Here is a 27,894-nt window from a genome sequence, read left to right on the forward strand (position 1 = left end):
GCTCACACTAAAAAGAAACTGCAAAACCAGGATAGACGTAAATTAAAAAGAAGATCCAAATAAAAGTAGCAGAGGGCAGCGGTACTAGCAGTACTAGCACATATATTTATTAACTATTAAAACAAGGAAAGAGGGAGCTCTAGAGCGATGACACTAAAAATGCCACCCTCAGACACCCCATGCAGGCAAAACACCAAGTTGTTTATTAAGGGAATGAAAATCAGATTGCTTTCAGAATTTTTAAAAGCAGTGCTTTATGGCAATAAGACAATTAGGTAATTGACTAATATAATTAAGATAGAGAAAAAAAGGAAATATGAGCCAACATATCTATCCAAACTTTAAAGTATAAAAATGACAAACAGCTATGATGATCTGTAAAAATCCAGCAGAGAATAAGCTTTAGACAACCATGATTATTGAAGAAACAACAACACAAGGTTGTAGTTAGATTAAATATTCATTTACCCACAGAATAAAGAATAAATGATGATTATACGGGGGAGAGTGCAGTTATGTAACGGCTATTTACTTTGCCAATATAGATACAGTTCAAGTATCAAACAATGGTGAGAATGAGGAAAACATATGCAAAGTAGAACGAGCTTGCTGAATGCATTATATTTGTTGGGAGTAAAAAAAGATATTACTTCAAGTCAGATGATGCGAGAGGGAAAGAAGGGAGAAGAAGAGATGGCTAGATAATTTTAATAATGCTTACGTAGGGGCAAAAACAAAAAGGAGGGACGGGGAACAAAGAGTATTACATAAAGCCATTAGAATAAAAACACAAACCTTTCTGAAGAGAGAGAGATCAAATTAGAGTACACAGTGAAAGCCTTTTTATATAAAAGAGTTGTATATGGGTAAAGGCGGGAAAACATCACAAAACTGAGACTAAAGGTATGGAGCACATCAACAAATATAAAGAAAATGTGACACTGGCTACAAAGCCCAACACTATTCATAAAACAAAGACATCGAGAAAGATAAAATAATAAAAAGATCCATCGGGCCAATACAAAGAAGGCAGAACAAAGGAGGCAGACGTTGCAATTCTGAAACCTGACAAGATAGACTTCCTGGAGGAATCCATAGATAAGGAGTCAGATTTAAAAACAAAAAACCAAAATATTTTATACCATGCTAAGGCGTCTAGACTTGTAGTCAATGTGAGGATGAACCATAGATGGACAGCTGCACTTTGAAAACAGACTAGACGGAGGTGACATGGGAGATAGGGGACGCAGTTAGAACGGGCAAGGGGACAAACTGCTTCAGTGCCACTCTAGGCCAAGTAGTTTACACTCGTGCTCTTACTTTAATTCTAACTCATCTATGAGGTGAGTCTTGTTGTTCACGTTTTACAGAGAGAGATTCTGAGTCTCAGGAAGAGTAAGTAACTTGCCCAAGTGAAGCAGCTAGTCAGACGCTAGAATCAAGATTTTTGAACTCCGATTTACCGACATCTTTGCCAGTACATAATGCTATTTGCTATTTAAAAAAGAAAAAGTCCAAGCAAGGAAGGGTGAGGGTCTAAGACAGAGAAGGATACATATTTAAGAAGCATAATTAGGAAGGCTTGGTGATTGACTAGACATTGTGCAAGATGAACTAACAAGAAGGAGAAATCAAGAATTCCAGAGCCATCATAAGAACTAGTGTCCAGGGGCGGCCGGTTAGCTCACTTGGTTAGAGCATGGTGCTGGTACATAGCACCAAAGTGCAGGTTCAATCCCTGCATGGGCCACTGTGAGATGGGCGACACCCCCCCACCTTAAAAACATAAAATAAAATAAAAACAAAAGCTAGTATCCACAAGGGGTTACAAATATACAGAGGGTGCCAAAAACAAATGTATACGCAGTTTAAGAAAGGAAAAAAACTGTATTAAAATTATAATACTCAATATATACCGGTAACAAAAGATGAATACAACTCATGTATATACATTTTTTGGCACCCCCGGTATTGAAAAGGGAAACAAACCTGAATGTCCTTTGATACCCTTTTATTGGTTACTGCTTTTTATTTTTTCCCAGACCTGCATTAAAGCCAAAATTTAAGTATACATGATCTCTTGTTATGTGTTTTTAAAAAACCCAAATTACCATAACAACAACAACTATATCCTATGAAAACCATTAATACTGGAACAGAAACACCAACATTAAGGTAAAAATTCAAAATGGATTACAACAAAGAAGGCACTGCATGCTTCTTCCTATTTTCCTTTGGGAAAGGAGATTTTAAAATTAGTAATGTCCTAATAATTAATACAAATATGTTTGTTCTCAGTATATAAGACATTGAGCAAAAAAGTCTTACTGCATATGCTGTAGAAATTGATTTACAGAAATAAAATCTGGTTAGCAACATGTACATAGATATTCTTAAAGTCTAACAACCTTTTAAAAAGTCAAATATAGAATCTTCCGGCTTTTCTACTTTGAAAAACAAAACCCCTGAAAAGTCCTCTGAAAATTTTTTTCCAAGTTTTGTTGCATTCTTGTGCCCGAACTTCATCTTCACAATTTTATATGAGATACTCTACTGAATGATTTCTAGATATTTGATCAGTTACATAAAGACATTTTGGCTCATTTCCTTTGTTCCACCTTCTACTTACATGGAATGGTTCTCAAGTAGAGATTATCTCTGATCACTTGCTGCAGTTTGTGGTCAATTGATCCTTTTTGAAACTGAAGACTCAGGTAATGTCGCAAATCTTTATTAATGACTTTGCCTACAAAAGAAAACCACAGGAGACAAAACAACCATTAGCTCTCCAGTCAAATATAGATGTTAGTGATTGAATACTCTTAAGACATTTAGCTATAAACAGAAGAAATCAGAATATTTCACTAAAAGGATAACTAACACCACATTATTAGAGGCACTATAATTAAAACATATACTTGTATAAATACAATATGGGCGTCATCTTACACAGTAAGAAGGGAGATGGTATAAGTAAGAGATGATGAATATACAAGTTAATTTCATTCAGTCCCATGGCTTTAAACAATGTCTATATACTGATAACTTTCAAGTTATTACCATGTCTTTATCCCTGACCTATCACCACCATGCTCCAAACTCATCAGACTGGTTTATATATATTACAGATATATTTGGAAGTCAAATAAGCATCTCAAATTTCAGATAGCCAAAACACAACTCTTAATTCCATTGTCCCCCAATGTTTTCCTCTCCTCTGGTTTCCCTTAGAAAATAACAGCAGCACCAACGAAATGCAACAGACCCAAAAGCTAGAAGTCATCCTTGATTTCTCCATTTCACTTCTATCCCCCAGATCCAATCCATGAGCAACTTTTATTAGCTCGACCTCCCAAACATCTCCCATATTGTCCACTTCTCTCCATTTCCATTGCCACCACTCTAATCTAAACCACCATCATTTCTCATTCAGAAATCTCCAATGATAGGCTTCTGGTTGGTCTCCCTGCATCCATTCTTGCCTTCCTCCTGCCCCCACCATTCACACAGAAGCCATTGGGGTTTAAAAGATAAATTAGATAACCACTACTCTGTTCAGAGCCACCCAAGGCTTCTTGTTGCACTCGGAATAAAATCCAAACTTCTAAACAGAGCCTAGAAGGCCCCACTTGTTCTAGCTCTGGCCAGCTCTGGCCAAAACTTGTTCACTCTTCCCCCTCTCAAATATGGTTCACCCACACTGGCCATTTTGCTGATCTTCAAAAAGGTGAAACAGGCCCTCCTCAGTGCTGTCTATCACTAAATTGAACAGGCATTTTCTGTCCACTTGCTTGACTCCTAGATAATGTGAATAAATAAGAGTGAAAGATATTTTTTCTTATTTGCGGGGTAAATAGGAAAGAAAAAGAGGAATGTTAGGGGATCTCAAAGAACGATTAGGCAGGAAAATACGGGATAGCAAAAATCTGGTAGCAGTGAATTTGTAGTAAGAGTTGAATTTAAAATTGAAATCAAAGCAATGCAAACACTGTTCAGTCGACAAGGCTTCAGATAATTAGAAAAGAGCAATGCTGACAAAATAGATGATCTTATTGAAGAAATGACTAGTTGATGAAAATATTCTCTTTGTTTTATTTGAAACAGCAGAGTCTGACAAGGTTAGATAAATCAAAAGGTTACTGCAGATCAGTTCATTATTTTAACTATTACTCCATAACATAACATTCTAATGCCCTCTTTTGGTCTTTTCTCACATGTATAAATAAATATAACCCATAGGAGAGGGTGTTAATATAAGCAGAAAATCAGAGTGCTTCTACAGTTAGAGATAATATTCAGATCCAGAACTGACACACAGAAACCAAAAAGTCCCTGTTTTGCCTTGCCAAAAACGATGCCAAGGAAGAACGGAACCTTTATGATCAAAGAAGAAAACCTGAAAGAGGTTTGCAGGGAGAGCACAGAAGACTCCCTAGTCCCACAAGTTGCTTCTGCCAGGCATTTAGGGGTCGCACCAACTGGAGTCCCATCTAGATGGAATCTTATTTCATTTTTAAATTTATATTATAGTACTTGTTCGTTGCTGGCTAGAAGAAAACCCTAATTCGTAATCAATACTGCACAGTCTCATTGTTTATTGAACAAAAACATACCCGATAATGAGTTCATTAATTGTTTTAAACATTAGATAAGAGGTTATTTCAAACGTTGTATAACAAATATTGTACAAAAGTTTTGGCTGATTGTTAAATAAGTGCTTAAAAGTGTTTTAGTGATATTTGTGGAAGTTTGATTAGAGTTTTTGGTGGTTTTTTAAAAGATTTTATTGGGGAAGGGGAACAGGACTTTATTGGGGAACAGTGTGTGCTTCCAGGACTTTTTTTTTTTTCCAAGTCAAGTTGTCCTTTCAATCTTAGTTGTGGAGGGTGCCGTTCAGCTTCAAGTTGTTGTCCTTTCAGTCTTAGTTGCAGGGGGCACAGCCCACCATCCTTTGCAGGACTCGAGAATCGAACTGGCAACCTTGTGGTTGAGAGCCCACTGGTGGGAATCGAACCAGCAGCCTTCGGAGTTAGGAGCATGGAGCTCCAACCATCTGAGCCACTGGGCGGGCCCATAGGGTTTCTGAATAGACAGAATACATCATTGTTTTTTCTTTTTTAAAATAATATAATGCAGGCCGCAATACCCAAAAATCTGCTATCCAATATATTTTCATGAATAGATTTAACTTAGATAAAGGAGAATGCCTATATAATTAAAGAAGACAATCAGAATCAACATTTTTTATTCAAAATTTTCTCTTTTTTTATTTTTAAACTTAAAGCTTTACTATATTATAGGCTATAATCAGAGACACAACTCTAAAATGCTAAGAACCCAGACTGTATTTAATCTACAAAAATAACTGCCATTAAATAAGATATAATGAAAGTCAAAGCCATAATAAATCTCATAGATCACAAATTACAGCATGAAGGAGGTCTCTTTAGAGGCAATGAAGTTAAAACAAGTCATTTCCTGTTTCAAGGGCCTACAAGATCTTAAGACTGAAAGGCCAGTTACAGCAGAAAGACCTCATAGATTTAAAGAAAAACAGCTAGAATTATCAGGACTGGAAATGCACTGTCAATTTTCACCCTCAACTTCTACTGGGATTCTGGGTGCAACACTGATCAGATGAACAGTTGCGAAAAAAGGGTGAGGGACAATTTCATAAAATGTGCAACTACTCAAAAAAGTTATCACGTTTTCTTGAGGTTGGAGACAAAATATTACAAATAGGAAAGAAAAGTCAATTATAAAAGATTAGAAAATTATATGGGTTGGCATTCTTTAGGATTAATCATTAATAATAAAACATATTGGCTATCGTAGTCATCACGGACATCCTGGCCTCAAGAAACCGAAGAATTTTCATAAGGGGACAGAATGTTATTGTTCCCTTTCATAGGATTCCAGGGAATTTGTTTGGGGAAAAAAAAAAAAAGGGACAAGTATCCTGAATAGGCAGATGACTGTAAAATCACTAGAAGGCCAACAGAAGCATTAACTCACAAAAGCACTGCTGAGTTTATCTGTATTTTCAAGTAGTATAGGAACTTCTGCCTTTTGTATAGGGAGAGTTTCACAGAAACGTGGTATTTCAAAGGTATGAAATACACCTATATGGGGTTAAAGTAGTTGTTAAACAAGTAAGAAAAAAGATTCTTCAGAATAGCATGCTTAGCCAGCCAGCCTTTGCTTTAAATGTTGACATTATTATTTGACTTGCAAGCGATTTATAGTAAACGTTGATTTATGAAACTTAAAAATAGATCTATAAATCTTACAAATACAGGTCAGGGGGGAAAGGTCTGTAACCGAAGTCTCCATCATATAAATAAACCCAGGTGCTCAAGTTTCAATATAGAAATCCTTAATCAAAAGAACTCACAACTACAAATCCATACTTTCTCAACATACACTAATTAATATTCACTACCAGTTCTCTTTGAGGAAACAGTGTATAGAATCACTCATTATTAGTTAGATAAACCCAGTGGCAAGACAGCATAGGTGTGGCCATGCGAGCAGCTGTAAATCAATCTAACTGCCAACACGTCACTGTCTTTTTGTCTAGGAGACGTCGCCAACCACTTGCTAGAGTCAAGATACAATTTGCTTTAGCTATTCTCTAATCCGGTAGTAATTATAAAATCAAAAATAGAGAAAAGAAAAAAGCGAGGTCAGTTTGGCATGTCTTATGCTTATAAATTTACACTGGTTCATTGTGATTATTACATTCTTTTCTAAACCCTTACAATTTTTCTTCTCTCTCTCTTTTTTTTTTTTAACAATCTCTTGGAATATTTCCACAGTTTAAAGTTAGGGAAGTGGACTGGAGTTTTCACAATCCACCTTATGCCTTTTTGGAAACTGGGCCAGTTGTCTCTCTTCCGTCTCCCGGTACTTCCTGCATTCTAGATTTCCCAAAGAATATTGACAATAACCCTGAGATCATATCTGAGAGTCCCTTCAACTCCAAGGAGGCAATTCAGTTGAGTCTTGAAAACTTGAATTCATTTAAAGTGAACGATACTCTTACTATCTCCTAATCTTTCTAAATTTAATTTCTGCTGTTTGGGGTTGTTTTACTTTTCACTGTTAGAAAAGTAATTCTGTTGGCTCAAGATTATGGTTGCCAGTAAGAATGGTATAGATCTGATTTCAGCCTGTAAACAGCTAAAAGATATCTTCTTCCAACAGGAGGCCTACTTCTTCCTTCTTGTTGCTCTTCCTTCAAACACAACCTTAAAAGCTCTTTACATTCTCTGAAGTATCATAGCTCCTTTTGAGCTTTTGCCTATAGAAAAGGAAATTCTTCAATGTTTATTTCTCACAGTCCACTTCTCCCTGTATAAATGTGATTATGTGCTCCTTCCATCTGTCAATCATCTGCATCTTTTTAAAACCCTGAGCTGCTTAGAGCATTCTGTGACCCCTTAAGAACTTCTTCGCATAACTTTTCTTTTAGAAATCTTTACTCTTGGAGCCACACCTATAGATGCTATAAACTTTTAAATATCTGTTTTTCCTCAAAATCAACGTACAGGCATACATACCATGCCCCAATTCTCTTCCTTACTATGCCCCTACGATAGCTTAGTGACTTGCCCCAATAAATTGTTCAATCTAACATGCTCAACACAAGTAATGTTACTAACTAGTCCTTTCCCATTAGATCTAGACTCAGAAGAGCAATGTATTTTATTGCTTCCTCCACCTCCTGAGCGCCAGAGCAGTAAGAGAAAACTCCATGAAATGGTGAAAATGACACATGTACGCTTAACTCAAACTGGCTCCTTGGCTCAGGGTAGGGGGTCCCGAAACCAAAATAAATCAAACTGTAGTCAGCTTGTCTGGTAACTGGAATGGCATCTGAGCAAGACTTTTCTAGATAATCAGTGTCTACGCACTTCATTGTATTAATAAAATACACTCTATGAAGTAATTATTTAAAAATATCTTACACAGTTTTTAAACATGAAAGATACTTAGCTGAGTGCCAAGGCCATGGTTTGTTTTACAGATTTAGCCCCAGTGTCTAGCACACAAAACGAGTGAATCAGCTTCATTTTGTATTTTTTTTAATTAATTAGATTTATTGGGGTGACAATCATTTTGTATTTTTGATTGTTCTTTGCAGCCTCTACTTCCTCACATACATGAAATTTGAGAACACTCATTTAACTGGTACAGCATTCTTTAAGAGTCTATATACAACTTTGTCTTAAACTATGTTTCTTAAACAATGAAACTGACTTTATTTTGACTCCTTCAAAATGCTAAAAGAAATTCTTCATTGAACAGCAAGCTCTGTCTTTCAAAGATTTAATTATAATTTATATGCCAATTCTTCATATCTGTTCTTTATTAACATTTTAAAATGTATTCACAAACGGTCTCTGGCTATCCAGAAATATAAAAAAAGGCTCAATTAAAGATCCAAATCTATTGTCTTCTAGCTCTACTGGAGATAAAACGTGTAAAGTAGGGGGGGAAAATCCTTCTTCTGCTTTTTCTGGTGGGATGACGTAGAAATGAGAAGAGAATGGGAACTAGAAAGAGAACATTGATGACTAGGACTGTTATTTTAGAATTATTATCATATTATATGCTATAAGTTTTCATTCCTTATGAAAACCTTTGAGGTAGGTGTTATTATTATTCCCATTTTACAGATAAGGAGCTGAGGTATGAAGAGGTTAAGTAACTTTGCCACGGTTAGATCACTGAAAGTAGCAGACCTGGGAATCTGAACTCAGTCAGTCTGGCTCTAGAACCTCCACTGTAAGCACCATACTAGAATGCCCGCTGCATCCATCCATCCATCCACCCATCCATCCCTCCATCCATCCATCCATCCATCCATCCATCCATCCATCCATCCACCCACCCACCCATTCATTCATCCATCCACCTATCGGTATCTTTGGATGAATTTCTCCTCTTGCGTAAACTTATAAGAGTACAAGTTTTTAACGAACTCTTTCCTGCGAGCCTACCCTTCCAAGAAATAGTCACACCTATTGTGTAAACAAACATTTACTGAGCTTTGAGTAGTAGGCACTTGAGGGTAAAACAGTGAATGAGAGTGCACTCAAATGGAACTTAAAGCCTCACAGGGAAGATGAGCATTGAAAGAGAAATTTCAAACAGGAGAGTATTGTGAAAGAGAAGTACAGAGCACTGTGGGAATCTATAATCTAGATCCTAATCTGGGAAGTCTGGGAAGACTTCATTTACATTGGGGCTGAAACCTGAAGGATAAATAGGAGCCAGCTAGGTTATAAAACGGGAGGGGGGCATAGGTAGAGGGACTGGGACATGCAAAGGCACTTACTTGAGGTGGGAAAGAACATAGTGCTTACCAGAACTGAGAGAAATCCAGTATAGCTGGTTCTTAAAAAGTGAGAAAGGGTTCACACAAGCTGAGACAAGAGTTCCAGGGACCAGTGGGTTGAGTAGAACCTTGTAACAATAATTTAAAGGAACATCAACTAACTCAGATCTGACACCAAGACCCTTCGTAACTGGTATAAGGTCCCAACTATGGATATATTCTTACTATTCATCTCGATATTCCATTTGAAATTAACCATCCAAATCTATTGTCTTCTAGATCCATTGGAGATAACAAGTCCAGAGCAGGAGGAAAAAAATCCCTCTTCTGCTTTTTCTGGGAGGAAGATATAGAAATGAAAAAAGAATGGGAACTAGAAAGAGAACATTGATGACTAGGACTGTTAGTTTAGAATTATCATTAGCATATTATATATATTATATGCTATACGTTTCCATTCCTCATATTCCATATTTGTATTCAAATGCTATCTCGTTATTTCTATTCTGTCTTCTGTCTGTAAGAGTATATTTAACATTATAAACTTGGAAGACCCATGTCTACATAATTCTTTAAGTATGCCACTCTCATTATAGGCAATTAGAAACTTATTGAATTTTACAACTAATTTATATAATTAAATTCTGGCTGAGTCTCAAATGTGAAACGCATTAAATACTCGGGAATCTCTTGAGCCATTTCAGTTTTTAAAACTGGCCATTTTTTAGTACTCTTCAGAATTAGTCTCAAGCAATCAAGCAACCTTCTGCAGAATACTGCTGCCACCTCACCACCGAAGAGAAAGTCTCCTGCTAATGGAGGGCACATTCTTTTCGTTTCCCCCTCAGATTCATTGAGATACTATTCGCATATAACACACGAGTATGCAAGTTTAAGGTGTTACAATGTGACGATTTGATAAACGTATATATTGTGAAATGATGTCCACAATAAGGTTAGTTTGCACCTCCATGCCCCCTCACATAATACCATTTTTTGTGGGTACAGTGATAACATTTAAGATCTAGTCTCTTAACAACATTCAAGTAAATAATACAGTATTGTTACTATAGTCACCATGCTGTGCATTAGGTCCCCAGAAATTATTCATCTTATAGCTGGAAGTTCGTATCCTTTGACTAACATCTCCCCATTTCTTCCACCACCACCCCTGACAATCACCAACGTATTCTCTATTTCCATGAGTTCAGCGTTTTTAGATTCCACAAATAAGTGAGAATGTTACCATAAGCAGAAAGAATAGGGCCACATGGAGAGAGCGGGGAAGAAGAAAAAACAGAGGAGGAAAGAGATGAGATCATCCTTAAGAAAAAGTGCAGCTACCAGACCAGCCAGAACTAGATTTCGGCAGCGAGAGTGGAGCCAGGACACCATCTTGCCACTTTAGGTGAACTTTAGCTAATTCCAATGGATTATAATATTAGCGCTGTGATTTAGGAAAATCTCCACCACCACCCCTGTGTCTCCATGTCAGCTCCAACAGAGCCAGGTAAGGACAAAAATCCCTCCTCCCAATGGGAAAGAGTGGTCAGTGAGGACCCAACTATAATGCCACCCCTAAGTCTTGACTATTTCGCACCTCCATTTAAAGTGTAATAAAGTCCCAGGCCCCACTTTTCTTTGGGGCAGGTCCTCTTCTCCAACCCTGCCCACTCTCGCTAGTTGAGAGTTTACTATTCCTTTTCCAATAAATCTGCTTGCTTGGCTTACTCGCTGCATCCTTGAATTCTTTCCTGTGACAAAGACCAAGAACCCATTCTCCAGCAACGAGAACATACGGTATTTGTCTTTCTCTGCCATAGGTCACATTCTTCGTCTATGTAGTCAATTATGACACTAGTACATGGTAAAATGAGAGCATCCATTCTCCACTGGTTCCTGGAAGCAGCCAGCATAAACACTTTGGTCAGATTTGATCTACTGCCCTGGGTCCTACCTCACTGGCAGTTGAAGGTCATGTCTACGGCTGCGCAACTGTTCTTACCCTGCAAATCCTAGAAAGGTTTGCTTTCCTCCTTCCCTCTTTTCTTCCATCTTTTCTTCCTTCCCTCTCTTCCTTGCTTGTTATTATTCTTAATGCATTTAACAATCAAAAGAACTGGGAGCACAGCTGAAGAAAGAACTCTTTGGTTTAGGTAACCTATACATCTGAAGAATGCCGCAAGTGTACCAAACTAAATACATCCACTCCTAAAAGTCTAAGACTTTATTAGATGAAGAATTCAATATTAACTAAGCATTGAGATTGCTTCGTTATATTCAAATTATGCGTACATAAAATCCACTATCATGTTGTATTCTTTTTAAAAAGTTTTTATTTGTTTAAATGAAACAAGTATTTCTGTGAAGAATGTATTTGCAATTAAGAATCATTTCTCTTAAAAACTCTGATGCATGCTCAGGGATCTGAGTTAAAAAAAAAAAAAAAAAAAAGACTTGGTGCTCCAGAGGAAAATGCTGTTGTACCCACATGTGTTCCTACTTCTGAGGTGATTACACCAGTCCTGTTAACACCCTGCCCTACCCTTCCAACCTCCACACCCAACCATTTCCCCAATTGGTTTCAGTTTTGTGTCTATTCTACCTGGCGCTCTACCGGGCAGTGTACGTATCAACACTGCGAGAGCAAAAGGCCTACACATTGACCACGTGTCCACCTGCTTTTTGAAGCCAAGACCTGGGTAGGATCTGAAGTCCACATGAAGAAGCGCCTATTTTCATCTCTCCTCCCCGCTGGTTTTTGTTACGAACAATGGGGTACGTGACAGCCTCCTTGCCAGATCTTAGGCCTAGGGTTTCCAGGAGGAAATTCCTGCCCGTCTTCAGGAATGTTTTTCGCTTTCCCATTCCTGAATCCCGAGATATAAACTGTTTTCTGTTCTCCATGATGAATCGTTGCCACAAAGTGACGGCCAATACCACCAACCACCTGGGTTCAAGTAGCCCATTTTCCCGATTTCCCGACCAACTTTTCTTGGGATTCAGGAAAGGAAAAGTGAAAAAATTTCCCAAGAATGGGCGGGAATTCCCACCTGGAATCACTAGCGATAAACAGGAAACATGTCTAAGAGATACACTGTGAGTAGTACATTTATTTCCCATTTTAGGTATTACTTGGTTCAAGGAGCCGATTTTCCTGATTTCCTGACCAACTTTTCTCAGGATTTGGGAACGGGAAAGTGAAAAAAATTCCTGAGAATGGGCGGGAATCCCCGACTGTAAACCCTACTTAGGCCTGTGTGGATTCAGGAACTATGTTTCGTTCACTTCTGTATCCCCCAAACTACCTACATAGTACTAAATAAATACTTCTCTTAAACACACCGAAATGACACTTTCAGTAATGTGACTGTTACAATGAGAGGGTTTTTAGAATTCATCTAAAAAAAAACACTTCTACTTTAATCCTCAAAAACACAAAAATTCTTTCAATTAGCAGCACTATTAAAAGTATAATGTTTTGATTATAAACATGGTTATATGCTCATGATATATTTTAAATGAAAAAAGCAGGTCACAAAACAGAATATTCAGTATGACCCCAAACTGGAACATATCTGAAGATATGCAAATAAAAATATGTAAGGGACACGTATAAAACAAACCCATACTTAAATACTTAATAATACTTAAAGTATTATTGAAGGGTATAATTACTGGGTGACTTTTTAAAACATTTTTTCTTTAAAAATTTTTCTCTTCATGGTTTTTGTATTTTCAAATTTTCTATTTCTATACTATCATGAGAAAAACTCTTTTAAAAACTGTGCCCTTCAAACGTTATTAGCAGAAAAGGAAACCTGACATAATGAACCATGATGACAAAAAAAAAAAAAACCTTGCAAAAGTTCTATGTGAGAGTTAAGACTATTTACGTAACTTTTCCTCTAATCCTTTCATTTTAATAAATATTATTTTCACCATACCTAGGTTAAACTGCAATCATTTTGCTTTTACCTGAAACTCTCAATTGATAAACAAGCTATAGAACTAGAAGCTACATTTTAAAATTAAGATCATCATCTAGAAAAGACACATCAAAATCACCACAACTTTCCCCTAACAAGCATACAGTAGGAAGAACAAAGTTATGATGAACCTTCCTAAGAGAGCAGAGTGAGGGGTGGGGGGTGGGGGAAAGGACAAATTCATCAAAAGTGGATCCTTTCCTTTTTGAAGCTTTTATTTGATGAGATCATGTAGACTTAGTACTTAAAGAAAAACAGTATTTTTAAAGTGCTAACCTGAGGCTATTTACAATTTTTTCTTTGTGACACTCATGTCAGGAATTATTAATAAACCTGTCATAATGCCAGATAACTAGTGCCCAGTTGGCACAACAATATCTGAATCATAGTATTAATGCTTCATCCTTTTGACAAGAGGGTACAAAGCCATCTATTGTGCTCTGTTATTTCCCCTGAAAACAGAATAACTGGGCTCAGTAGTCTTTGCAAATCAAAGTTATGTGCTTCAACAGCGCCCAAGACTGGAAGTGGAAGATCTCGTACTGATGTTTCATTGTAGAGATAAGAGGTGGCTGAAAGGGAATACAGATGCACTTGATTAGAAGTCTCACTGGGAAAACATGACTATTAGAGAATTCAGATTGTATTTTAAGATGCATCATTATGTAAATAATCTCAACCTCTGGGTTGAGGCAGTAGGCAGATATAATTAACCACTTAAAGAAGCAATTTAACAGCCTCTTTTGCTCTGATAACTTTTAAAAATGGGAATTTATACTAATCCTTAGAAATTTTCTAAAATAGGTGGTTAAAGGTCCTAAAAACTATATTACACATAAAAATGACGGGACTCCAGGGAGAGTCAACGTTCACTAAACAAAATAAGCACTTCCCATTTTCATTTCTAATCTGTTTAATCAGCAACATTTTTAAATGATTTTTTTTTTATTATCCTTACAAAATATGGTTATAAAAATGTCAAAATTCTAAAGAAACATTTCGGGGGATAAATGGCCACTTGTCTGCATATCCTCCTATGGAGATTTCTCCACTAAAAATCCTTTCCCTCACTTACCCCAACCATAAGGCTGAGTGAACCTTCCAGAAAACATCAACATAAATGAAAGTGTCAGAAGATGTCTATTCTCCCACGATCTCCCATTAAAGAATCGTAACAAATAAAGAAAGAAATCTGTGTCCCTAAACCAAACCAATGACAAGAAATCAATCGATCCCAAAAGACTGTGGGAATTGCTAGAAATTCCAACATCAGTGCATCAAAGCTAAGAAACCGGAGTGTAAGAACCACAATCAAGAGCACTACATGCGCTTATCCAGCTTGATGGTCCCGATTGTAGTTTGAAGAACTAGAAAGAGGTCTTCTGGGCAACATGGTAATACTAGCCACTTTTACAAAAAGCTCTTTCTCCAGTACAGAACAAAATGAGGGGAAATCATCAAAAATAGGAGGAAAACAGTTCATCTCTGTCCACTCAAATATCAACTCCAAAGCATACAAAACAATTTGGACCACATTGAGAAAATGCCAGAAGCTGACATACAATGCTCATAAGTACAACCCATTTTGCAGAATCTGAATAGAGGGCCCCACCAACATCCGCAGCTAACATGGGCAATGGGAGGGCCTGGCAGGACTGAAGGAAGTACTCCTGGCAAGAACTGCCATTTTTCTTCTGTCCAAGGTCCTTAACTGGGAGTTGTAATGTCAGTCAGGCAAACAGACTTTGAAGCTGCAAGCAGTGACTTTGAGAGTGGAATGGATACATGTTGATCTACAAAATAGAAGGTGTATGAGCTGCTGTTCCCGACTCCTAAAAGCAGGAGAAAGAAAAATTCTGAGAGAAACAGTGACAAAGTTCCCCAAACTTAGCTCTAACTCTCTCCGTACCCCCTACCTCCTCAGACATAGGAACAGCTAAATAGAGGACGTCTGCTCTCAAGCTGGAGACTTCATGTGCTAATGGTAAGAGCCAAGAGGTACCCAAGTAAATAGGAAAGAAATAGCAATGTTGGGCTTTAAGCAAAGAAGTAACAAGATTAGACTGGCTATACAAAAGGCAACTGTATGTGAATACACAGAGGAGGGGGCCAAGAATAGCTACGGGGCATGCAGTTAAAAGGTGGGGGGCCATTGTCTGGGTGAAAGATGATTTAGATCAGTAGTGCTGGTGGAAAAGAAAAATAGATGGATTTGAGATTGACTATATATCTCATAAGTATGGAGAGTTTTTCAATACCAAACAGTATCCTTAGAAGCGGAAGCTGTGTTATAAGTGAACTTTATAAAATCTCAGCTTACAGACAAAGTACTGTCTGAAGAAGCCATGTTATCCTGAACCAACAATTGTTTCAAGAGATAATTTGACAAAATTGCTAAGAGGTAAGGGGGTAGGGATGGGGGCGGGAAGCAAATATAGTGAGGACATTTAGCAATTATTCCTTGGGGTCTTACTTTACAATTGCATGTGATTGATGTTATTGTTCGGCAATCTTTTCATGATCACCTGAAAAAAGCAATTCAGTCCATGCTTAGTTTATAAGATCATGAATATATGCCAACAAAAAAGTGAGGCAATAAAACTCTACTCTAATTCCATCTTTGCCCAAAAATAAGACCTAGCTGTGCCATCAGCTCTAATGCATCCTTTGGAGCAAAAATTAATATAAGACGTGGTATTATATTATATTATACCCAGTATTATATCATATCGTATCGTATCGTATCATATCATATCGTATCATATCAAAGACCCGGACTTACACTATAGTAAAATAAGACTGGGTCTTATATTAGTTTTTGCTCCAAAAGATGCATTAGAGCTGATGGTCCAGCTAGATCTTATTTTGGGGGAAACATGGTTGTACTTGTGGCCGGGACAGAATTAAACACAGATTTTAAAAATACAATCTCTCAAACAACTTAGATGGAAGGGAGGAGGAGCAGATCTGGAAAACTGGAAATCGGGTTATGGTTGGGGCACGTTATTTGACATGCTAGTGAGACAGGCACCATGTGAAAACACCAAGAGATCTGAATTTAGAGCTATAAGTTGGAGTCTTTAACTCATAGAAAGTAACTTGACAAAAATTCGGCCCTGGTAGAGATGTGGGCAGTAAGTATTTTCATGCACTTTTGATGGGGATTCAAGTAGATGACTGCAACCTTTCTGTAAGACATTATGACAACATCTATCAACACAGACTTGCATGTCTTCTGACAGCGGATCTACTAAAGTTACATTCACACATAAAGGTAAAAAAATGTAAGAGATGAATGTTTATCAAAGGATTATTTACGAGGAATTTAAATGTCCAACTATAGGTAACTGGTAAGTAAATTGTAAATGATGAAAAACATCTTCAAGGAAATTTGGACATAGACATAAATAAAAGATGATTATATGAAGACAGGCAGAGATTGGAGTTGTGCTGTCACAAGCCAAGGGACGCCTGGGGCCAACAGAGCTGGAAGAGGCAAGGAAGGATTCCCCCCGAGAGATTCACAGGGAGCCCGGCCCTGCCAGCACCTTGATTTCAGACTTTTCGACTCCGGGACTATGAGAGAATACATTTTTGATTTTTTAAGCCAAAAAAAAACAACTTCAATGACTGATGTATAATGGAGTCTAAACCTATTGCTGAGCAAAAAAAAGAGGGAGCCATTGAACAGCATTTAATGCAAAATGTCATTTATGAAATAGGTACACATCTTCTTACGTGTATATATGCAAAAATATGTTCTAATATGTGCTTCTGTGAATAGCAAGAGGTTGAAGAATTTTTACCCTCATCTTTGTATTTTTCTATAATGCTTGAGAGCTTTATAAAAAACAGCAAAAGCATACCATTTTTTAGAAATCTATAAAGCTTTTCTTTTCTTAATCCTTTAAGAATTAAAGCTCAGTATAATCTTGGAGGTAAAAACAAACCGAAGAAGAACACCACCGTGGCTGATTACAGCTGGTTTTCAGATTTTAGGGCAACATAAGTAGGAACACAATGTCAAGGCTGGAGCACCCCCAGGCTTGAGAGCAAACAATGAGACTAAAGGAGTCAGTCCTGCTAGACTTTAGCCTGTAATTTGATTACTGAAATGAAGAATGATTGGGTGTTTAGCAGGTCACTCACAGAACTGGTCCCTGAGCTCGGATACAAGCATTGAGTACTGTGCTGTGATTTAGGACAAGTTACTGTAAGATCACATCTTAAGGATTAGTAAAAGACACACAAGAATACACAAACTAGAGAAAAACAATCTGACTCCAGTAAAAATATTTCCCATAAGAAAGAAAAAAAAATAGAAAGATCATATGACAGACGTCAGCCTCTCCCATAAAGCAAATAAAACCAAAAGACAGGAAGGTAATGAAACACCACGTACTGTGCTCGTGTTGAAGCTGTAATAATCATAATACAGTACCTGCCTTGGTATCATGGTAGCAGAGACAAGTATAAACAAATAACCACAAAACCCAGTTAAGAAGCATGTACAAGGCGCACAAGAGTATGTAGCCAGGAGAAAATAAATAACAGTGTTAGGTGGGGAAAGCCAGTTCACCTAGGCTGGGAGTAAGGATGGGGAGGGTGGGATAGGGAGACAGTGGCATTCCAGGCAGAGGGAGGGCATGCGTGGGGTGAAAAGCAGACTGGCAGTGGATTATAGGATGAGAGATAAGCAGGAAGCTTAGACAACAGCAGGCTTTACTTATGACACTGAAGGGTTAGAACATTATTCTGCAGTGAAGAAGTCACTAACAATTTTACCAGGGGAATGACATAGCCAGACTTGTGTGTGAGATGGATCATTCTGGCAAATATGGATTGTGGAGACAAGGAGAACAGTTGAGGGCCCTAAGATCAGCAGAGAATGGACTTAGCCACAAACCAATTAATACTGGCAGGAGAAGCAGTAATGGAAGAACCGACGCAGCAGAAAATTGGATTGGTGAAAGAAGAGGCAGACTCAAGAAACATGTACTGAACATAAGAAATTCACCGAGACATGAACTGAACGTTCACAGATTTCCAGAGTGCTGTAATTCAACTTCAAATTATAGGAGTCCCCGAAGGACAAAAGAGAATGAACTAAACAATCAATAAACAAGGAGTGTGGCTAAAGAAAACTGAAAAAGTGTAAAGACATGAGATCGGAAACCGAAAGGTTCACCATGTTTCAAGAATAAGAAAAACAACAACAGCATCACAAAAACACAAATTTAAATTCTTTTGGGGTTTTTCTTTTTTTTCTAGGGACGGAGGGGAGTCCCTAAGCTTTCCAGAAGAAAGAATAGATATTATTTCAAGAGTTAAAATTAAGAGAGTTTAAGATAATTCCATGGGGAAAGACGATGTGGTATCTATGTTCCATTTGCTTGGCAACAAAAAGTCTTTTCGATTTGTGGTGGTTTAAAAAACATTTTTTTTTCATCTACCTTTCCATCTAACTACCTTTTCTTTCTGAGAAAGAATTCTATGACTGAAGCTAAAAGAAAACCTTATAATTTAGAGCTGCTATAGGCAAGTACTATGTTATACTATTGTTACTATGATAAAAAAAATAAAACATATGATACGAGAAACAAGAGACAGGCAAGATAAACAAGACCAATAGATACAGGAAGCAGGCACAATACACAAACTATCTTATTTTTCATGGTAGAAAGTCGAAAATTACTGCTTCATAGAGAAATGTAAATTGATCACAATTAGACTGGAAAAACTCTGTGGTAAATTCAAGACTAACAACAATTCTTTGTAGCTTCTCGAAAATATATACCTTCATATATGATTATATCACTTGTTACTGACATTATGAGACGGTTTTATAATACGCGCAGTTGGGTTTAATGTTTCAAAACTCTCAAAAAAATAGTATGATTCATTTGTACTTTAACTTCAGTAAACTACATATACTTTGTTAAATTTTAAATCTAAAATTAAAACCAAGTCCACTTTTGCTGCTCCTAAAGAATACCACCTCCTATTTAAAAGAGCCCAGCAGATGACAAAAACAATCATTGAAAAGAAAGTATTCTTAGTTATCAAGGGCTTTTAGATGTGATGATTTTAGATGGGATCTCAAAAATAAAAAAAACTGGCAAAAAAAATTCAAATCGTTGCTAGAGATAAGATTATGGGTCACTGTGCCTTGTCTTAAGATGTTGTCTTAAATGTTTATACTATTTTTACAATTAAAAACAAAAAACTAGAAAAAGCCCAAACACAAACATGTAGGTATACTTTGTTTATAACTATAAAAGCTAAGATACATACATTAATATTGACTGAAGGGAATTTGTAGACATGGAAATAAAATTCAATGTTCAGCTCTGTTTCTCAGAAGCTGTGTATACTCTTAATACAAAAATTTAATGACAAATTGAGATACGAAAAGATTCATACTTGACTCTATAGAAATGAAATATATCATTTTTCTTACAAAGTACAAATAATCCTTAAGCATTAAGTCTTATTTATGTGATAACAATTTCAATTCAATTACCTAGTTAATGCAGTAAAGAAATCAATAGAACTGATTTTATTTGTTAAATTAATGATTTCTAATTGCTTGGCTCATAATTATGTATCTGTCACTGAAAAATGGGATATTATAAAATTTAAAATAACAACTCTTTCTTTATAGCAGGGCTTACAAAGAAGGTTTGGAAGAACAGAATTTTATCTTCAAAGACATTTTATGAGAAATTCCAACGTACAAAACCAGGTAAGACTGTAGAATCCAACTTGAAAAGCATTGCTTCACCAGGTTAACACATATGAGATTGTTTTAGTCCCTCAGAATGGTTGTGATATGCATTAGCCACCTTAATGGAGGAAACAGGGACTTCTGTTAATATCATGTTATGTAGTAGGCCTCCCATAAGCAAGGTCAATTTAGTCAAAGATGGTACCTTGCGTTTTTTTTCAATACGACTTCTGTTTAAATATAGAACTCTTTTTTTAGAAATTGAAAAGGGGGAAAAGCCACTAAGGAAAAAATGGCAAAACAAATGACTAAATAGTACACAACAAAAGAAATGCAATGACCTTTAAAGGTATAAGATAGTCAACTTCACTCGTAATCCGATAAATGCTAATTAGGCATTGGCATACCAAGGGTGGGGTGGTGGAAATAGACCAGCCACGTGCCCACAATAAGGGGGTGCATTGTCCACAGAGAATTTACAAAGTAAAAGTGAAAGTTGAACTCGTTATCATCGTGTGCCAGCAATTTTTATAAATGTCAGCAATAAAAATACTCCCTGAAAAAAATCTTTCATTGTTATAAATTCTAAACAACCGTTGTAGGTGAAGTTGAGTTTTAATAACACGTATGTAAGCTTCAAATTAGACATTTTTATGACTTATTTCTTAAAAATTGAATTAGATAATGGAATTTAATTCAGAGAACTCCCACTTTGGCACCTGACGCACATGGATGCAGTTCCACACATTCATTTCAGCAGTTAAGTCTGTAATGTTTTGAATGGTTCAAGCTCTGTCTGAGCACAGCCTGTCGCTGGCCGCTTGGATATACTACCTATTCCTGCATTTAAACAATAGCTTCCAAGTAAACAATGACAGCGGTATACTCTTTCTCTTTTCTAGGTTATCTTTTTTTTTCCTGGTAGGAAGTTTTAGATGAGTTTATCAGACACAAAAATACTGGACAGCTGGAATCAGTCTTGAACAATGAATAATAAAACACAGAGTTTTGAAAACAGTTATTTAAAGAACAGTGCACGGAAACTGCTGTTAAGGTCACTAACTATACAACAAAAAACATAAGGAAATGGACATTTACATAGACAAAAGAATCGAATTTTGAAGAATGTCAGGGGAGACAAGAAAAGACGCTGCTCATACATTGCTAGAAGAAACCAAAAGGGTAATATTTATTTAAGTATCTAATGACAACTAGTGGATCAAATAGTGTCAATGTTCACTTTCAGTCATTTTCTGTCTGTTTTGAAGAAGCAGAAAAACTTCAAAAGTTTTTTTTAACCAAATATATTAGAACTATAAGGTGAATTTACTGGTGGAGATATTTTAGTAAACATTTTCTATAATGACTGTTTTCTTTTTAAATTTATTTGTACTATTATGCTCATATATCCAAATGTTCAATTAAAAACATTTAATGTTTACATTTTGCTTCTATCATTATATTTTATTTCATGGTTATTATTAAAAATAATTTGATCATCTAGAAGAGGAATATATTAAAAACTACGTTCTCCGAGAGTCAAATACACGAGGTATGCCACTGTGGAGTGTAAAATGATACAAAGTGGAAGAAACAACTGGGCCCGGTAGAGGTAGAGTTATACTTACATAATAACAAAGAGAAACACAGGGAGGCTAAACCAGAAATTAATAAAAATGGTTACCTATGGTAGAGGTGGTGAAAGAACTGAGGTAAGAGGTAGAGATAAAAAGTAGAAGTGAAACTCTACATAGACTATTTAAATACTGACTTTGGAACCACACAAATGTTTTACACATTCAAGAGAATAAAACTAAACTTAAAAATCTAAATAAACTTTCACACCGAAAACAAATGGAAATAAACGAAGTCAATTACATATCGAACTGGCAGTACAACCACATGAAACAGAAAAGTATTTCCATTCCCTCTGAACATAGCACTCACACTTATGAGTATGTCGTTACTGGGATACATTCTAAGGATAATAAAAATTGTAAAGAAATCTTAAACCTCACATAATGATTGTAGTATTAATATTCGTTTTTGTAATTTTGAACCTATTTTATTTGAACTGTAGTATAAAGTTGATAATTATGTAATTTTTCAGAAATCAAGATGTTCAGTGAAAGGCAAAAGATACAACATTAGAAGAGTAGTGTTAAATTTACACAGGAATCAACATGAAGCCATGATTTTAAAAGTATATATGCATATATAAACATAATTAGGAAAAAAATAAATAGTGGCACCCTAATTATATCCACCACAGGTAATGACATCCCAGTGGCAACGAACATCTCTAACACTCAGATCTTGCTTTTCTAAATACCCTTTGCCATTAAAAGGAACGGGGGCTCCTTGGAAAAATGACTGCTTCCACATATGGGGCAGAGAAAGAGTAGGTGAGCCCAGGTTATTAAGTTTTTCTAGAAAGTAAAGGAAAAACTAATGAAGGGCAGTCAAAGGGGCACTAGAGTCAGCTTTGAGAGGTTCTCACCAGCCATTTGAGAGAATGTGAGCATAAAAAAGAATAAGTTATGAGTAATTATAAAAAACTGAATAATAAAAATCTGAGTCCATAATGATACTCTAAAATCTAAAAGAGAAAAAAAGGAGCTCATCTGTAACCAGCGGTAGGAACTATTATACCAAACTCCCTGTTCTCAAAACTTCTCATTAAAAGTAAAGAATTAAGCATTTATTCTGCCTTTGGGGAAAAGAACTGTTGTTCGTCTCCAGCAGAAGAGGAAAAGTTCTTTACCTAAGAATGTCAGCTAAAAGATGTAGAAGGAATGATAGAATCAGCAACCCCCAAAGAAATAAGTGATTCAGGCAAGAATCAATAGAAGCTAAGCCATTTGTAATGAAATTATTACCTCATAGATTACATGCTAATTCCAAAGGAGAAAACTATATTATTACACAGAAAAGGTCAAATTTAGCATTGCTAGTAGGGTGGTAATCTTACATACTCCTGATGTAATAGAGTATGAAGTATATACAATACCACCTATGATGTATTCTTATCAAAAATTTTAATCTGAACAGGATCAAGCCCTTAGACTATGGCCGCTTTACAAGAATTACAAAGGATAGAAGAATAAGATAAATGACACTATGAAGAAACAGACAAATATAGAATTTAGAAAATTCTGGTTTCCCAAAAAGTTAATGCTCCCCTACAAAATACCCAACCACCACCACCACCACCACCACAAAATCCAAAAAAGTGTGAAGATGCTCTAGAATAAAAGAAACCAAAGAGGTATAACACCCGAGGGTAACACATGAACCTTGATTGGATTCTGTTTATGAAGGAAAAAAGAAATCTATAAAACATTGAGGTAATTGGAGAATCTGAATATGGCCTGAATGGTAAGTGATGTTAAGAAATTGTTAATTTTCTTAGGTGTGATAATGGAATACTCTAAGGTATAACAGGAAATACATGGCAAATATTTAGGAATGTAGTATCATGAAATCTGTGATGTATTTTGAAATGGTTTGGCTAAACACACATGCTCACTTACTCACACGTGAGAATGTAATCTAGGTGATGGTTATATGGGTAATCACAGCCCTATTCCTTTCCAGATTTTTGTAGGTTTAAAAATTTTTGTGACAAGTTGAAGTACAGAATTCTGTAGTGTATACAATATTCATTAATCCTAGAGATATGTACTTCAGTAGGACACAATTCACAAAAAGACTTTAAGAACTCATTCCCATACTCTGCCATTCTGCCAATTAGGAATCAATCTTGCATCTTTTATTTCCATCAGTCAGAACAGCAGTCAGCAATATCTTCCCGTTACCAAATTGACTTCTCTATAGTTCTAGGTTTTCTCAACAGAATACTTTCCTTCCACCTGACTGCTATTTTTACCTCAGCTCAAAGACTTCTGAAGCCCAAATTAATGTACATGAAGTTGTACTGAAAGTCTTTTAACCCTCCACCTGGCACTGAGTTGCATACTGGGGATTTTGACCTAAATAATACATTCTTAAGGATAATACAAACTTTATGCCCATTCTTCCCTATTTGACATGTTCTCATCTACCCCAACTTCTCTAATTATCACCTCCATTCTACCAGTATTGATTCCCCAAAATTATATCCCAACTCATATCTTCCTCCTTACTTCCAAACTCTTCTGCCTACTGAATGTTTTCACCGGGTTGTCCCAAAAGTTCCCCCAAATCAGTAAGTCCAAATGTGATTTCATCACGCCTTTTTCCTTACAAAAAAATATCTACCGGGGCCGGCCCGGTGGCTCAGGCGGTTAGAGCTCTATGTTCCTTACTCCGAAGGCTACAGGTTCGATTCCCACATGGGCCAGTGGGCTCTCAACCACAAGGTTGCCAGTTCAATTCCTCGAGTCCCACAAGGGATGGTGGGCTGCGCCCCCTGTAACTAGCAATGGCAACTGGACCTGGAGCTGAGCTGCGCCTTCCTCAACTAAGACTGAAAGGACAACAACTTGAAGCTTAACAGCACCCTCCACAACTAAGATTGAAAGGACAACAACTTGACTTGGAAAAAAAGAAAGTCCTGGAAGTACACACTGTTCCCCAATAAAGCCCTGTTCCCCTTCCCCAATAAAATCTTTTAAAAAAGAAATATCTACCATACTTTACCTCAGCAGCCAAACTAGAAACCTAAGCACCAATCTTGGCTCTTCTCTCTCCTCAATGATATAACAAATCAATAATAATAATACGAACAAATTGCAATAGTAATTATCAGAGTAACTAATACTTATATGTTACTACGTATCTGGCTCAGTTCTAAGCTCTGTACATATGATTAAATTCATTGAATCCTTATATAATCCTATAAATATTATGTTTCTCCTCATTTTACAGATGAAGAAAAGAGGCACAGAGAGGTGTAGTAATTTGCCAAAGTTTGTAAAGCTACTAAGTGGCAGAATTAGGAGTTGAACCCAGGTGACACTAGAGTGTGTTTTCTTTAACTAATACATCATACCTCCTCCTCAATTATCAAATGCTATTGATTTCATCTTCTAAGTATTTCTCAAACTCCTTCAGTTCTCTCCATTTTAAGGATCACGATTCTAATCCAGGTCACCACCACCTTTTGCCTGGTGAAGCCAAAAGCTTTCTACTTGACCCACTGCCACTGGCCTGGTCTCAATGTAGTCAGGGTGATTTTCCTAAAGGGCAGATCTAATCCCATCACACCTTGGCTTTTGTACATAACCTTCCAATGGCTTCCAACTGACCTAAGAATAGCATTCAAATCCTTTAATTTGGTTCCCTCTCAGCCTCATCTCCAACAAACGCCTCTTAGGTCCCTCTCCACGCACCACACCCCCTGTAATTCTTAGATGCCTCAAACGTTAATGTTTCTCCTCGGGCTTTGCATGTGATGCTCCTTCTCTTGGGAACACTCTTCCTCCAACTCTGGGTCTGGCTATTTCTTCCACACCCTTCATATAGACATTCATGTCTGCACATGGCTGTCATCTTTGAAGGCTCCTGATGTCCCAATTCTAAGTTAGCTGCCTCTCTTACTTAATTCCCTAGGGCCCTGTAATCCCCTTATCAAATATGCATTCTTGCATACCTTATCAAACTGTACTTTAACTTGTCTGTCTCACTCCCTGGATGGCAAGCATTAGGAGAACAGAGACAACGCAGCAAGAACTCAATACATATTGAAGAATTAATAAAATGCAACAGAACACCGTAAAGCCTTTGTCAAGTAATACAACTTTCTGGGTCTAATCATATATTTTTCCTTATAAATCTAATAAATCTTATCTTCTGGAATAGTTTACCCAAAATATTTATTTTCATTGATCTTCTACATTACTCAAGTTATATCCATTACTCATTTATCGCCTCAAAATTTAGTTAAGTAATAGTTAAGTGAAGACTAGAGAGAGGAAACATAGGTTTAATACAGTCGGCTATCTTTTAATCTCTATATGCAGTTTTCAAAAGAACCTTTTACAAAGCAATTGTCCTAGACTCTTCAAAATGTCAATGTCATAAAAAGAAATAAAAAAGCAGGAAGACCGATCTAAATTAACAGACTGAAGAGTCATGACAAGTAAAGCAAATGTGATTCTTGTTTGGATCCTAGACTTTCAAAAAGAGAAAGAAAAAAAAAAAAACACAACAAAGAAAAAAATCTATAAAAAGCATGTTTGGAACATATGGGGAAATCTGAACATAACCTGTATGCTAAATACCTTTATTGTCTCATTCTTACATTTCTTGAGTATGAAAATGGTATTGTGATTATATAGAAAGTGTCTTCATTCTCAAGAGATATATCATAAAGTATCATGATTTATGCAACTTACTTTCAAGTGGTTGACTTTAAAAAAAATCACACACACACACATGCACACACATGAGAGAGATAAAGCAACTACGGCATAGGGTAAAAATTTGTCTAAACAAAGGGTATATGGATACTCATTGACTCTTCTTTTCCCATTTTGGTAGGTTTGAATTAAAAAATATTAGCCCCATTTTATAGATGAGGAGCCCGAGGCACTGAGAGGTTAAATAGCTTACCCGAAGTTACACAACTAGTTGTATCACTAAGGTAAAAAAAATAAGCACAGCCTCTCAGAGGACAGAAAGCACACAAGTAACTGTAAAGGAAGGTACAATCAGCTAAGAGACGCACATATGGCACTGGAGGAATTGCTTGAGTCAAGTCTCAAATTGAGAGCCCTGGCCTCCTGATTTCCCATCTTGTGTTCTTCTGTAGAACTGTAGAAATGGCAGGACAATCTGATATCAGGTGAGAGGATAGACTGGAACAACCACCTCAGAGGAATACATAGACTAGAAGACAAACTCCAAGCCTATTATGTTAGGGCGGTCAAATCAAAAAGGGAAATCAAGACATGAAAGAAAGCAAAATAGATTAATAATGTGGTAATTTAGGAGCAGCGGTGGGAGTAAAAAGGCAGATTGAATGGCTGAAACAGGAAACAACAATGATTGATTTCTTTTCATATAAAATTTTGCATAAAATCAAAATGTTCCATACTACTGGTACGGAACATTAAGATTAGCACTAAATGCAAAATTTTTCTTAAAGTCAGTTATTAATAAAATGTTTGCGGTGGTTGTAAGTAGGCAGAGCATAAGTAGGTTCCAGTACCATCGTTTATCACAGCCAAGAACTATAGGATTAAGCACACCCTCTCCTTTGCTAGCACAAAAATCCAGAAACCTGAACGGGACACCGAAAAATTTTTTTGAATATAAAAGCCCTAAGATTACACAGTAGTGTCTGCAGAATACACACAGACACCTAAATAGTGGCACGAGGAAATGTATTTTAAAACCGCTTATGAAGTACAATTTGATAAAGAAAATAATGTTCCCTATGTTAATTTATAAACCCTGATTTATTTACATTTCTATCACCTTTGCTAGAAAATGGGCTTCCTCAAGCCAGAAATCATGCCTGGTTCATTTCCAGGATCTAAAACAGAGATAGGTACACCATGGGTACTGAAACGTTTCCTGAACTTATATGTGTTCGTGGAATTTATTTATGCGTGAAGAATTAAGAAAAATAAAGTCTCAATATATTCATTTATATTGTGGTCACTTTGTAATATGCAATTTTTTAAAAAAGATTTTATTGGGGAAGGGGAACAGGACTTTATTGGGGAACAGTGTGTACTTTCAGGACATTTTTCCAAGTCAAGTTGTTGTCCTTTCAGTCTTAGTTGTGGAGGGCGCAGCTCAGCTCCAGGTCCAGTTGCCGTTACTAGTTGCAGGGGGCGCAGCCCACCATCCCTTGCGGGACTAGAGGAATCCAACTGGCAACCTTG

General features: G+C 36.7%; 1 protein-coding gene across 3 annotated transcripts in view; it reads right to left on the minus strand.

The window, feature by feature from the left end:
* The window catches only part of MAGI3 (membrane associated guanylate kinase, WW and PDZ domain containing 3), a 195,675-nt gene that overhangs the window by 80,312 nt on the left and 87,469 nt on the right, over positions 1–27,894 (minus strand). For all 3 annotated transcript variants that reach the window (XM_081026032.1, XM_081026031.1, XM_081026033.1), the window contains exon 2: positions 2,630–2,746. In XM_081026032.1, coding sequence (XP_080882158.1) covers positions 2,630–2,746 — 117 coding nt within the window. The remainder of the gene's footprint in view (positions 1–2,629; positions 2,747–27,894) is intronic.

This window comes from Rhinolophus hipposideros (assembly GCF_964194185.1).
Source record: "Rhinolophus hipposideros genome assembly, chromosome: 19".
NCBI lineage: Eukaryota > Metazoa > Chordata > Mammalia > Chiroptera > Rhinolophidae > Rhinolophus > Rhinolophus hipposideros.